Source organism: Eumetopias jubatus, unplaced genomic scaffold, assembly GCF_037043125.1.
Source record: "Eumetopias jubatus isolate StellerSeaLion01/CBP00866 unplaced genomic scaffold, mEumJub1_p1.0 scaffold_6, whole genome shotgun sequence".
Taxonomy (NCBI): Eukaryota; Metazoa; Chordata; class Mammalia; order Carnivora; family Otariidae; genus Eumetopias; species Eumetopias jubatus.
The window spans coordinates 7,968,497-7,983,498 of NW_028274812.1; the positions used below are offsets into that span (position 1 = coordinate 7,968,497).

Here is a 15,002-nt window from a genome sequence, read left to right on the forward strand (position 1 = left end):
TCTTTACTCAAGAGTAAATGCTAAAAAAGTTTAAGACCTCCTATTGAAAAAATTTTCTTCATTTCCTATTTTCTGCTACATTTATTGGTGGAAAAGGGGAATGGATGAAGGCAGAATTTGTGCAACAACGTGGATAGCTTTTGCACCATGCGAAGGCTCAGGTCTCCCGTCTTTGTTTCAACCGCAGAGATGCTTTATTGGTGTGTGATGTTGTGAGGTCATCTGGTCTTTAATCCACACAAAAGCATCAGTTTTATATCAAGTCCCCCTTGGTTTTCTTTATTAGTACCTAAAAAAATGAAAATCATTTATTACTCTGCTGCACCATGTTATTTCAATAATTCCAAACCAAAGTTGCAGTTTTTAAATAATGTAAGAAAGCAAAGAACAACCAGGCATGCTTCTCAATACAGGAGTGCCCCTTTATCTGCACGGGATACCTTCCAAGACCCCCTGTGAATGACAGTACAGAACACTTTAGATACTATAGTTTCTTTTCCCCGTATGTGCATACAACAAAGTTTGATTTACAAATTAGGCATAGAAAGAGGTTAACAACAATAACTGAGGATAAAGGAGAACCATCATGACAATGTACTATTATGGAGCTTATGTGAACGTGGTCTCCCCACCTCCACGTCTTATTGGACTATATTCTCCCTTCTTTCTCTTGTGACGATGTGACATGATAAAATGCCTATGTGTTGAGATGAAGTGAGGGGAATGTCATGGGGACATTTAATTAACATCGGGGACATTAATAAACACTGGCCTACCAATGTTTAAAAACCCTAATAAAGAACTTACAGATTTCTGAGACTATATGCACCTTCTCCCCCAACCCCCTCCCACCCACCCACCGAGGGCCAGTGCATCCCAGTTTGAGGACAGGGCATTATGGAATTTCTGGATGCTGTCATGACCATAAGAGAGGGTATTGACCAAAATACACTGATTTTACCATTTGAAGAGGGAACAACATTTTAGATTGTATTAGAAGAGTCTTTACAGCCCATTTGGTTCCCAAGCGATTGTTGGAAAGGACAAATGAACAAGTAGCAGGTGGTATTTGAGATATTTCTAGGTTTACTCTTTTGTGATACATCCATTTCCGTTTTTCTTCCTTCTCTTCCTTCTCCATTCTGTGCAGATGAATGCATGCATTGCAGTGGGGAAAATTATGAGGGCAAAATTTCCAAGACCAAGTCTGGACTCGAGTGTCAAGCCTGGAACTCTCAAACCCCACATGCTCATGGATATATTCCTTCCAAGTAAGTCTCACTGGGAAAGAAATGAGATGTTTACAACTCTGCGGCTCTACGGGGTGTTTCATGTGATTTGGATATTTTCGAATTCCTCAGGAAGCGAAGGCATCTGAAGTTTTCCATTTCAAAGTTTGTATCTTCCCACATGACTGCAAGTGAGGTATACATTCTTGCTCCTCAAAACATGGTCCGTGGAGGAGAGATACCATCTGAGAGTTTGTTAGAAATGCAGATGCTCTGAGCCTCCGAATCTGAATTTGCATTATAACCAGATTCCTGGCTGATCCGTGTGCACATTAAATTTTGAGAAATAAGGATACATCTCACTTCTCTATTTTCTGAATATTTCCCTCTTCTCTTTATTCTTTTCTTTTTCCTTTACACTGATGAGATTCAAGGCTTCCTAATGTATGATCTACGGATGGGCTTTAGGGATTTTGTGAATCCCCCAATGTTTTATGGATATTTGTAACAGTGCATTCTTCTAGGGTGAGGATTCCTAACTTCCACCAGAGCTTCAAAGGGGATCATGAATTATAGTAGGAGTCAGAATCCATGATCTAGAAAGGAAGGATGATTCCTAGAGTAGGGTCTTCTGTGGCACGTCAATTGTACCGGAAAATGCCTCCCTCTCCGCAGCTGCTTCTCTTCAGTCTTTCGATTCTACGACAACTACAGAACCATAATGGGGCTTATAAAACTCATAAAAAATGGGACCAAGCCACAGATTTCACTGCAGAAAACAGCTCCGCTGAATTTCCGTACCTCCCGTACTATATATATAGTTAGCTGAAAACACAGCTTTGCCATTTCCCTTCAAAGAAGAAGCATAGTAAGGGCCTCAAGGCCCAGACTGTGTAGATTCACTTTCCAGAGACTAGAAGAGGTTTGCTCAAGCCACTGCTGGTTGCGCTCTCCATCCCGACTGAGTGTCAGAGAAAGCCACAAGCCTGCCGTGCATGTCACAGTCTTAGTCACTGGGTCCCTGCTGAGCTCCCTGCTGCACTATTTGGCCAGGTGCTCACAGGTGCATAATTGTGCCTCCCAGTTTAGAATTAATGAGCACTGGGTATTATACAAGACTAATGAATCCCTGAACTCTACCTCTGAAACTAATAACACACTATGTTAATTAACTGAATTTAAATTTAAAAAAATTAAAAAAAAAAAGATCCCTCCCAGTTTTTCTAAGCTTGAAGGCTAGCAGGGCCAGAACTTGGCAGACAAGAAGGGCCACTCCTTTAAGTTATGAAGATGCCAACTTCTTTTTTCTTTAATTTTTAATTGTTATGTTAATCACCATACATCATTAGTTTTTGATGTAGTGTTCCATGATTCATTGTTTGTGCATAACACCCAGTGCTCCACGCAGAACGTGCCCTCCTTAATACCCATCACCAGGCTAACCCATCCCCCCACCCCCCTCCCCTGTAGAACCCTCAGTTTGTTTTTCAGAGTCCGTCGTCTCTCATGGTTTGTCTCCCCCTCTGATTTACTCCCCTTCATTCTTCCCCTCCTGCTATCTTCTTTTTTGTTTTCTTAACATATATTGCATTATTTGTTTCAGAGGTACAGGTCTGTGATTCAACGGTCTTGCACAATTCACAGCACTCACCATGGCACATACCCTCCCCAGTGTCTACCACCCAGCCACCCCCTCCCTCCCACCCCCCCCACCACTCCAGCAACCCTCGGTTTGTTTCCTGAGATTAAGAATTCCTCATATCAGTGAGGTCATATGATACATGTCGTTCTCTGATTGACTTATTTCGCTCAGCATAACACCCTCCAGTTCCATCCATGTCATTGCAAATGGCAAGATCTCATTCCTTTTGATGGCTGCATAATATTCCATTGTGTATATATACCACCTCTTCTTTATCCGTTTGAAGATGCCAACTTCTTGATCGTACTGTGTATTAGACGACTATCCCTGGTCAGTGAGTACTTTGTGTTGTAAAAATGCTATCATTTGCTGCTAAGTAACTGGAGTTTGCTTCCATTAATTTTCCGGATGGCCAAAATGATAAAGTTCTGTGATTTTTGCACATGTAAACTGTTAAACAGCCCTCAGAATATTGAGCTAATCTTTCTAATGAGACTGTTAACTCTTTGAGGACAGCCTGCATCCAGTCATTTCCTTGGATGCCTGACTGTGCCTCCCACACAGCAGGTGCTCAATATTTGCTCATTTGAAGAGATTCTCGGCCATAAATGTAAATGTTCAGTGCTATTAAAATCCTTCTTGTCCGTTCAGATTTCCAAACAAGAACTTGAAGGTGAATTATTGCCGCAACCCTGATGGGGAGCCCCGCCCATGGTGTTTCACCATGGATCTCAACAAACGCTGGGAATTCTGTGACATCCCGCGCTGCAGTAAGTATAGTACACACCCAGTGTTCGGGGATCCTCGCCTGTTCTGCCCTTGCACTAAAAACAAACAAACAAACAAACAAAAAACAACAAAAACCCAAAAAACAAACAAATAAAAACTTTGTATCAGTGCTTGAGTGCTGTGCCTAAAACGTGCCTTCTAAGTCCTGAGGGATATAATTTCTCTTCTAAAACAATTTATTGGTTACTCTAGGTAATTGATCAGAGCTTCTACTGACTATGTTTTTGTTGTTGTTTTTCCTACCTCTTCCGAGTACAGTTGAATGTAGGTTTGGGGGAAGTATCTCTGAAATCGTACTTTTCTCTAGCGCTGAAGGGCAACAGACCCATGTTTTCTGGTACGTGGACTTCAGTATCAATCAGAGTTCCTTGCAACTGATGCTTTATAAACAAAGAGATTTCTCTGGATGTGCAGTTTTTCAGTGAGCCAAACTTGTGAGGAAGCAGCAGGAGAATAGCGTTAAGGGGAGACTTGGGAGGAATGACTCAGAAGGAACAATTTTATATTTTCCTTCTGTGAGAATTTGTAGCAAAGGACTAAACATTTAGATGAGAGCAGGCATCAAAAGTTAAAAAAGATGCAGGGGACCCTGATGGTGGCTTCCTGTTCTTTGATCTGACAATCATCCTTTGGGACTCTGAAGGTTATCTGGTACTATCCTTTATGAATATCAAATTTTCTTTCTGTCATCTTTTTTTCTCTCTCAAGAATTTCTTGATTTCTGTATGCCTACGCTTTTCCTTGGAGATAATTTTTCCCTTCTTTCAGTGGACTCTGTTGTTTGGCTTTATGGAATGCTGGGTGGCACCCAGTTATGTTTACTCAGAGAATCATTGACTCATCACAAAGGAAGTTGTATCATTGGTATACGTGACCCTGACCATGTATGATGAACGGAGCAGAGAAAAAAACAGAAAGAAGCATCTGCTCCCAAGGGTCTGGTCTTGGGAGGAGTTCCTCATAAGATGATCTCATAAACATAGATTCTACCAAGTTAACTTCTTTTGAAAATGGTAGACAATTTTCAAGTGCCAGATTCTGAGAGAGGATGAGCAGAAGATGCTCCCTGCATCCATTCCCCTATAACATCTGTCTGTACACTCTTAATTATAATATTCACTGTAATGTATTACCCCCATTCAAGCCACACCGCCACCTCCTTCTGGCCCAACGTATCAGTGTCTGAAGGGCAAAGGGGAGAACTACCGGGGGAAGGTGTCCGTCACTGTATCTGGACATACTTGTCAACGCTGGAGCGAACAGACCCCTCACAAGCACAGCAGGACCCCGGAAAACTTCCCTTGCAAGTAAGTCTGCCTCTGGTCCCAATCCCTGTCTGGTGAGTGGAATGTGAAATCCCACCAACGTGGTCTTGGTTTTGTTCCTGGAGGAACCTATGCTAAAATATTCCAGAATGAAAACTGGCCAAGCCATCGGCAAGGGAAGTGAAATTTTGCACTGATTTTCCTCTAACACTTGTTCTCAAAGTGTGGCTCCCCAGAACAGCAGTATTGGCATCAGCAGAATTTGTTAGAAATGCAAATTCTTGGGCCCTATCCAGATCTGCTAAATCAGAAACTCGGGAGTGGGTCCCAGCAATATGTTCTGAGAAGCCCTCCACTAAATGCACAGTGAGGTTTGAGAACACTTAAATTCTATGGCTGTAACACTTTAAATCCCATGGCTCTGATGTGTCCTTCTTGAGGCGGGAACTGTGTGGAAAATACCCGTTGTGTTTCCAGCACTGACCGTAGCACCTAGCACACAGCAAAAGACCGATTTTGCTTGACTATCTGCAGTCAAGGCATATATTCCCACCATTTACCAGCGAGCAGCATCGGTGCCATAATTCTGTGGACCCTGTGGAATCCGGCTCTGCTTCGGTTTCTACCTGTCATTTGGTTTGTTTAAATGTGGAGAATTAGTTGGATACATCCCCAATGTTACCATTAATAAGCATGTGTGCACCATTATTCATTGAGCCTTTTTGGAAAGCCGAACTCACTATCGCATCTTTTTCAGACATTTGGATGAAAACTACTGTCGCAACCCTGATGGAGAGTCAGCTCCATGGTGCTATACAACCAACAGTGAGGTGAGGTGGGAACACTGCAATATTCCGTCCTGCGAGTCCACTCCATTAACCTCGGAAGCTTTGGACACCCCCGGTAAGAAAGGGCAGTGAGAGCCGACCGAGGGCCCCAGTGTGCTCTGTGCTTTTCCACTCCAGTGGAAGCACAATACACAGTAGCTTTGCTTATAGTTTAATTCTGTTCTGGTCAGAGGACGTGCTCTGTGATTTCAATTCTGTTAATTTGTTGAGGCTCGTTTTAAGGTTCAGAACATGGTTCAGAATATTGAAAGAGTGTAGCCCTGCTGGTGTTGGGTAGAGAGTCCTATAAAGGCCAAGTAGGACAAGTGGGTTAGTATTGTTTAGCTCTTCTGAATCCTTACTCTTTTTATTTTATTTTTTTTATCTCTGTCCCACTGATTACTGAGAGCTGAACAGTGACATCTCCAACTTTAGCTGTTGATTCATCCATATCTTTTTGGTCTTTGCTTTATCTATTCTCAAACTCTCTGTTAGGCATATAGACATTTGGGATTGTAATGGCTTCTTGAAGAAATGACACCTTTATCATTATGTAATGTGTTTGGAATACTTCCTGCTCTGGTCGACTTTTACTGATAAGAATACAGCCCTCGCAACTCTTTGTTCACTTGTGTTTGTAGGAGATCTTTTTTTAAATTTTTAATTGAGATGTTTAGCATTTACTTTTAATGTAATTGTTAACATGGTTGGATTTCAAAGTTGTTTTGACTTGTCCTGTTTGAACTTTGTTCCTTTTGAAATCTTTTTCTCTCTCTGTTTGTTCATTCAATATTTTTTGATTCTCTTCCATCACCACTATTTGCTTGTTAGTTAAAACATTTTTGGTGTTTTAGTATTTTTTTCTAATATTTAGAATATACATATTTGACTTACCACATTCTACCTTCAAATGATAGTACTTTATTTGATGTAAAATGTAAGAAACTTAAGACATTGTATTTCTATTTCCTCCTTCCAAAGTGTTTTGCCACTGTTCTCAAAGAGCTTATTTCTACTATGTTATAAATCTCACAATAAATTGGTATTATTTTTGCCTGAATAGTCACATTTCAAAGTGATTGTAAATTAAAAATATCTATCTATCTATCTATCTATCTATCTATCTATCTATCTATCTATCATCTATCCATGTATACCATTTCTGGTGCTCTTCACTTCCTTTGGGAGATTCAGATTTCTATTTGGTATTGTATTCCTTAAACTTTAACATTTTTTGTAGTACAGATCTGCTGTTTATTTCAGATTTGTATGTCTGAAAAAGTCTTTGTATCGCCTTCAGTTTAAAAAAATAATTTTGTTGGGGGTAGAATTCTGGGCTGAAGTTTTTTTTCCTTTTACCACTTTAAACATGTTACCCCATTATATTCTGTTCTGAATAACTTCTGACCAGAAATCTTATCTTTGTTCTTATGTATTTCATACTTTTTTCTTCTCTGACTGCCTTTAAGATTTTCTCTCATCTTTGGTTTTCAGCAGTTTGATTGTAATGTGTCCTCATGTATTGTTTATTTATTTATTTTTTGTGTTTATCTTGCTTGAGGTTCTCTGAGCTTCTTGAATTTGTGGATTGTTGATTTTCATTACTTTTGTAAAGTTCTCAGCCATTATTATGCAGATATTTTTTCCTGCTCTCTCTCTCTTTTTCTGTTTTCCTTTTTTTAGACTCCAATTACCCTTTCATATTATCTCATACCTCTTGTATGTTTGTTCTGCCTTTCTCCCTGCTTTTTTTCTCTCTTTGAGTGTCAGTTTAGATAATTTCTATTAACCTGTTTTCAAGTTCACTGATTCTCTTTTCAGTTGTGTCTAGTCTGCTGAGCAGCCCATCAAAGGAATTCTTCCTCGCTAATATCATGGTTTTTATTTCTAGCATTTGCATTTTTTCCTTTTTTTTTTTTTATAGTTTCCATCTCTGCTGAAATTCTTCACCTATCCATGTATATCATTCACCTCTGGTATAAAATGCTTCAGCATATTATTCATAGGTACCTCATGGTCTCTAATAGTGTGCTCTAGTCATCTCTGGGTCTGGCTCTATTGTTTTTCTTTCTTTTTTTGGTATGCCTTGTGATTTTTCATCAATTGCCGGGCATGATGTGTGGCAGAATAGTCGAGATTGCAGTTCCTTCCACTTTGAAATGGATCCCCTCTTTTGTAAGCATGTTGTGTGGGTAATTAAGTCAATCTAGTCAGTGGATGAACTGCATTTGGGTTATTGTCGCTGCTTTTACTTTAAGCAGGCCTCACATTCTTCATATCCCCCTCACACTCTTTCACATTCCTTAGCGTACTGTTTGGGGGTGCTCAAGAGTTTTCTTGGGACTCTTAATTCAGTCTTAATTTTTAGCAGTCACTGCATGCTTGCACCACAAAGGGGTCTTGCTCTAAACCAGACTTCCATGACAGACTGCTGTTTCTTGTTTCTCAATGCTAAGTTTTTGATGGAGGTAGGCGTTCTCTACCTTCCTGATCTCCCCCCACTGCCCCGTCTTAGATGGGCTCTATCTACCTGAGCTTTGAAGGTAGTGTTACCTTAATGTTCTTCCCCCTTCTTTCCATGGAACTAAATTCTGACTTGTATCTGTGGTGGTTCTTAAGTAGAAGAGTAGCAGACTTCTGCTCTGTGTCAGTGAAGGATCCTGGCACAAAAGAATTCCCGGTCCCTCCTCTAGGGGAATAGATTTTTGCCTCTACCCTTCTCTGAGAGGCAAAGGATACTTTGCCTGCACTCTTGGATGCAGAACTCTTTCCTGCCCCATCACCCAACAGCTTAAGGCTTTGGCTTTGTATAGAGAAAATGTCTGGGGAAACACACAAGGATCTCATTTCTGCCCCCACTGGAAACCAATTGCCACATGCAGCCTGCACCACTGAATGTACCTCTAAGCTCCTACCCAGTTGTTCTCATGAACACCCAGTAGACATCCCTAAACAGGAACTTGCACATGAGTGCAATTTCCAATTATAAACACTCTGACCCATGTGTTTTTCCCTGAGTTTTAAATTAAATATTTACAAGAAAAGTTAGGTCACTAAAGTTCTACAGTGTGAGTGATCTATTGTTTTCTTTGCAAGTCCATTTGCTGGCCAATATGAAAAGAAAGCAGAGTTAATTCCCAGAGACTACTGTTCTGTTTGTGTCTTCAATTGTTTCACATATCTCTGTTCTAGTCATTACTTAGTTGATTATCTTCTATTTCAGCTTTAGTACCACCTGAACAAACTCCTGTGGTCCAGGAGTGCTACCAAGGCAATGGACAGAGTTATCGAGGCACGTCATCCACTACTATCACAGGAAAGAAATGCCAGTCTTGGTTGTCTATGAGACCACACAGACATGAGAAGACCCCAGAACACTTCCCGAATGCGTATGTCTTTACTTTTAACCCTGAGAGGAACACTAACCAACTTAAATTTCTGTTAGAAGGTCCATGCTATAAACTAACTTCTTAGAACCAAACTTCTCTTGGCTCCAGAATGTGAGGCAAAGTGTCTCAGGTGCTTTGCTTTTGAACAAAAGCTCTGAAAAAAGAGAAGTTAGAGACTGGCTATCTTTCCTGAGTACTTTTGTGAGAGAAAGAGGAGATGTAGAGAGGTGTTGAGTTCATGCTAGTGGAAAGCTCAGGAGAACAAATGACCAGAAACTTAGAGACAGTACCATTCCATAGCACCTGGTAAAGATCAATGCAATATTTCAGCTATGGAATTTTATCATTCCAACCTGCAACCTCTGAAGTGAAGTTTGTGTTTGTCATTGGATCACAGATATCTCTATACTTGAACATATATATTTTCATATATCATCTAATATACATCACTTAAGTTGTACTGACACATGGATCTTGAGCATGAGTGGTCAGCAGTGGTAGGAGTTGCCAGGACTTGAAGAGCAAAAGCAGGAGGGCAGATGAGTGTCAGGAAGTATACAGATGCTGATAGGCAAAATGGACTGGTAGATGGACAAAGACCAGCATTTCTGCCATAAATATTTATAAAATGTAGGGCTAAAACTTTTTTCACATGATGGACAACAGGCATCACAGGACTGAGAACTTTTAAAAAGGGAAATAAATTATTAGTAGTAAGTTAGTAATTGGGCTTACCAAGACAGCTGGGGTTTTATTAAGTTAGGGTAGGGTAATTAGGCTGGGTAATAAGAAGAAAGGATCTGTGCAGAGAAGGAGCTCAAAGAATAGGCACAGCTCTCCTTAAATCTTTGGCTGAATATAAAACTGCACATGCACAGGGAGAGGTTCCACAAAGTTCACAGGACAAAGAACAACTACTGAGGAAAGAACAACCGAGAGTGGTGAGATAAACGGGAGTTACAGAACCCACACGGCGTTGAGAGATTCTGTGTTCAGAGATTTGAGATTCTGATGGAGGGACCTCATGGGACACCGTAAGCCTTCGGTAGCAATTCTAGAAAACTCACACTTTAGGAGTAGAATTAATGTATTCTTTTTTTTTTTAATTTTTTTAAGATTTTATTTATTTATTTGAGAGAGAGAGAGAATGAGAGATAGAGAGCACGAGAGGGAAGAGGGTCCGAGGGAGAAGCAGACTCCCCGCCGAGCAGGGAGCCCGATGTGGGACTCGATCCCGGGACTCCAGGATCATGACCTGAGCCGAAGGCAGTCGCTTAACCAACTGAGCCACTCAGGCGCCCGAATTAATGTATTCTTAAAATAAAGGCAACTCTAGAAACACCCCAGCAAAGCTTAAAGGCAATCCTAAAAGGATCAGAATAATCTGTAAGTAAATTAACTGTTTGCCGCACAAAAACTCAACTCTCTTTAGAGGAAAACAACAAAATCCAGTCACTCAGTCATGTGGCATCTACAATGTTTGGCACAAATTTAAAAATTACCAGACCTCCAAAATCATCCAATGTGATCCAGAGCCAGGGGAAAAACCAGTCAAAACAAGCAGACCCAGAAATGATAGAAATGACGGAATTAGTAATCAGAAATTTAAAAAATACTATAATTATGTTCAAGGATTTAAAGGAAAATATGAATATATAAGAGAAAAATTGGATGTTCTAAAGAGAAAAGAAAGTTATAAAAGAGCTAAATGGAAAAGACAGGACTTAAAAATATATATCTTAAATGAAAAATTAATTGTATGGCCTTACCATGAGGTTAGACATGAAAGAAGAAAAGGTTAACTTGAAAATAATGCAGTATAAGCTATAAAACCTCTAGCACAATGTCAAAACAAGGACTGAAAGAGACTAAACAGAACCTCAAGGATCTCTAGAAAAATATCAAAAGGTCTAACATATGTTTAAATCAAGTCCCAGGAGAGGAAAAAGATAGTGAAGCAAAAAAATACTTGAAACAATGATGGCTGAAATTTTTCCAAAGATGAAGAAGATTATAAACTTATAGTTTCAAGAAGTTCAATGGACCATAAGTAGAATTTTAAAATTTTATCATATTTTATCAAATATTTAAGGAGAAATAATACTGATCCTTTATAATCTCTTACAGAAAATAGAGGAGGAGGGAACACTTCTCAACTCAGTTTGTGAGGCCCGAAAAACTGAGATACAAAAAGTAAACAAGAATATTGCAAGAAACTACAGAGCATTTTCTGTTGTGAACATAGACAAAAAGACTTAACAAAAATTAATAAATTGAATGCAGGGTTGGCTTAACATTTACCAACAATCAACATAATACAACATGTTAACAGAATAAAAGTGATAAATCATGTGATTATAACAATAGGGATATAGAAAAACTTCAGACAAAATTTAACACTCATCCATGATTTTAAAAAGTCTTAGCAAACTAAGAATAGAAGGGAACCTCCTCAATTTGATCAAGGACATCTACAAAAATCTTCCAGCTAATATATTAATGAGGAAAGATTAATGCTTTCTCTAGATTGGGAACAAGAAAAAGAAATAAAGAGCCTAAAGTTTAGAAAAGAATCAGTACGTCTGTCTTTAGTCACAGAAAACTAGATTAGTAGATACAGAATCCTAAGGACAAATAAGTGAATTTTGCAAAATCAAAAGATACAAAAGTATATACAATGTCAATATACAAAAATCTATTGTAGTTCTATATACCAGAAATAACCCATTGGAAAAGAAAAAATTTTAAAACAATATCACTGACAATGGTATCAAAACCAAAATATTTAATGATAAATTTAACAAAGTGTGTACAAGAACTATATGCTACATACTACAAAATATTGTTGAGAGAAATTTAAAAGATCTAAATAAAGATATACTGTTTATGGATTTAAAGAGTCAATATTAATTCTTACCAAATTGGATTTTGGATGCAACCAACCTACATTCAAGCAAAATTCCTGCAGGCTTTTACCCACCCCCCACCCCCGTTTTTTGGAAAAGGAGACAAAAATCTATATGCAAAGGACCTAGAATCACCAAACAATCTATACAAATCTAAACAATCTATAGAAGAATACCCAAGTTGGAGGACTTACCCACCCTGATTTAAAGACTTACTATAAAAGTACAGTGTTCAAGACCACAGTGGTACTGGCAGAAAGATACACAAATAGAGAAATCAATCATTGGGGGTATATTCATACAATGGAATATTATTCAGCAATAAAAGGGAACAAGCTACTGATACTCTCAAATAGCACAGATGAAGCTCAAAAGTCACACTGAGGAAAGAAGCCAGGTCCAGAAGAGTATATGCTGAGTCCATTTATATGATGTTCTAGAAGAGGAAATGTAGTTTCTGGTGAGAGAAATCAATAGTGTTTGCTCCCAGGGGGGCAGCAGAGATTGAGTGGTGACCCTGGGGAGCTTTCTGGGCGGGGGATGGAAATGTCCTGTATCAGGAGAGGGGGGTGGGTTATACAGGTATATGTGGTGGTCAGAACTCCTCCAACTACCTTTAAGATCATGCATTTCACACTATGTCAAGGATAGCTCAATTCTAAAAAAAAAAAGCAGGACCTCATTTCTTTCTTTTTTTTTTAAACTTTTTACATTTTTTTTTAATTTTTTAATTTAATTTCAATTAACTAACATGTAATGTATTACTGGTTTCAGAGGTAGAGGTCAGTGACTCATCAGTCTTATGTAACACCCGGTGCTCTTTCCATCACGTGCCCTCCCTAATGTCCATCCCCCAGTTACCCCATCCCCCAACCCACCTCCCCTCCAGCAACCCTCAGTTTGTTTCCTGTGATTAAGTTTGTCTCCCTCTCTGATTTCAAAAGATAGACCTTTTGACACATCCAGCTGCTTGGAGACCTGCTGAAGGGCTTTCTCGAATTGTGGGCCAGGCTCTGAGACAGCCCCCTGCCTGTGGTATCCGCGGACATAGTGCTGGATTCCCATAATACATAGTGTGTTTCAGATTTTCTCAGTCACAGGTCATGGGTCTAATCTATAAAGGGGAATGCAAGGCTGAGAAGTCCGAAAGACTGGAGCAGCTTTTAGGGGAGGCCTGGGGACTGAATTGCTCAGCTCCTCACCTGTTGTGCCTCTTTCCCAATTGTTTCTAACTCTCCCATAAACCCTCAGCCCCCCTCGTGCATCCACACATCTCCTGTCACTTCTTCTTTAGTGTCATCTGCATCCCTCCATCCTACATGGTTGCAGCGGGTGTGGTATGAGGGGAGGCTGGGGCCCCTGTGACCTCTCTCCCCTGCCCCCGCATTTCCCCAGAAGGCATCCATTAGAAACACATCCTGCCTGGGAGCTAGTTTTCCAGGCAAGCTTCTGAAAGTCTTTCGAAGCCCAAACCCACTTGATCTACCTGATGGGATACTTACAGTATTTTCATGCTAAGTGCACAGCATTTTAGCAACATTGTGGGTCCGAGGATGGAGGGGACTGGCCTGAGAGTGTCGCCACAATGTCACTCCTCCTCAGGGAAATAAATTTTAGTTCCAACTTACACAGCTCTATGTATTCATATATATATATATAGAGAGAGAGAGAGAGAGAGAGAGAGTTTTACATGCATAGGAGAAAAATCTAAAACGTGCACTTTAAATTCAATATTGGATATCCCTGGGCAATGTATGTCCCATTCCCAGGAAAAGGGAGACATTCGGATACTTTTATTTACACATTTTTATATCATCTCAGGTTTTATATGGAGCACATATTACTTTCGATTTTTTAAATAATATTAGAATCTATGTTTTAAATGTACCCAGTTTTTTAGAAGCTGAGAGCCATCTGTGCCTGTAACATTATAATAATAATTGGTACCTGTGGTGTCTTTAATGGAAATATTTCAAAGTCACTTATTAACCCTGTGTTACAACAAAAAGCTGAGGGTGCAAAAGTGCCCCGGAAGATTCTTCACCTCTCATGACCTGTGTTGTGGAATTTACAGTGGCTTGACCATGAACTACTGCAGAAATCCAGACGGTGACAAAAGCCCTTGGTGTTACACCACTGACCCGTCTGTCCGCTGGGAGTTCTGTAACTTGAAAAAATGCTTAGACACAGAAGAGAGTGGGACCAACTCCCCGACTGTGCCCCAAGGTCCGAGTGGAGAGGACCCTTCCGAACCAGGTGGGAAGTCCGTGACCAGACTTCTACATACGTGGGCGTCAGGATGCTAAGAGGCGACCCCCTTACAGAGGCAGAGCGCTTTATTGCTACAGGAACTGAGCGCTGGCCGAGGGTCTGCCACGTGGAGGCAAGCCTCAGGGAGACTTCCCGGGGCAGCCAGAGCTGCTATTGCTGGTGTCACATGGGTGGCCTGTGGTTTTAGGACTTGAAAACTAGTTGGTTCAGAGCGATGGATAAAATTTGAGCCTGAGTGGATCGAGGGTCGATGTTGGCAGCACTGGCTGGGATGGGACCTGCTAGGACTCCAAATCCTTGCTCCCTCCATGGAGAAATAGAAATGATGGATTTGGTTTTGAATAGACAGAATTAGGAGAGCTAGCAGGACAATCAAGTGAGGCTCTCCAACACAAACCTGGAAGGGTGGATACGAGGCTTGCAGGGTCCCTGGGGCTCAGCGCAGGGATGTGGTTGTCATCTGAGGTGGGAGGCAAGACCGTTCTGTGCTTCCCTGGCCCTCGGAGTGCAGCTCTGAGTGCTTAGCACCTGCTTCTGGGCTTGTCTCCTGCCCTTTGCCCCACCCTGCAACCCCAGCCCTGGCATGAGAACTCAGGGTCCATGACTTGTCTGACCACTTTCAGGTAATTCAAGATCCTCCAGAGGGTAATGATTTAAACAAGAATTTGGTTTCAAGTTGAGAGC

General features: G+C 40.5%; 1 protein-coding gene across 3 annotated transcripts in view; it reads left to right on the forward strand.

Annotated features, from left to right (window-relative positions):
• The window catches only part of PLG (plasminogen), a 39,231-nt gene that overhangs the window by 12,008 nt on the left and 12,221 nt on the right, over positions 1–15,002 (forward strand). Inside the window, exons 6-13 of one of the 3 annotated variants that reach the window (XM_088024230.1) lie at positions 1,151–1,271; positions 3,523–3,641; positions 4,805–4,967; positions 5,683–5,828; positions 6,051–6,053; positions 8,568–8,603; positions 8,982–9,141; positions 14,122–14,303. In XM_088024230.1, the coding sequence (XP_087880356.1) occupies positions 1,151–1,271; positions 3,523–3,641; positions 4,805–4,967; positions 5,683–5,828; positions 6,051–6,053; positions 8,568–8,603; positions 8,982–9,141; positions 14,122–14,303 (930 nt within the window). Of the gene's footprint in view, positions 1–1,150; positions 1,272–3,522; positions 3,642–4,804; positions 4,968–5,682; positions 5,829–6,050; positions 6,054–8,567; positions 8,604–8,975; positions 9,142–14,121; positions 14,304–15,002 lie in introns of all 3 variants that reach the window. The other 2 variants (XM_028103330.2, XM_028103331.2) reach the window with 2 other exon arrangements.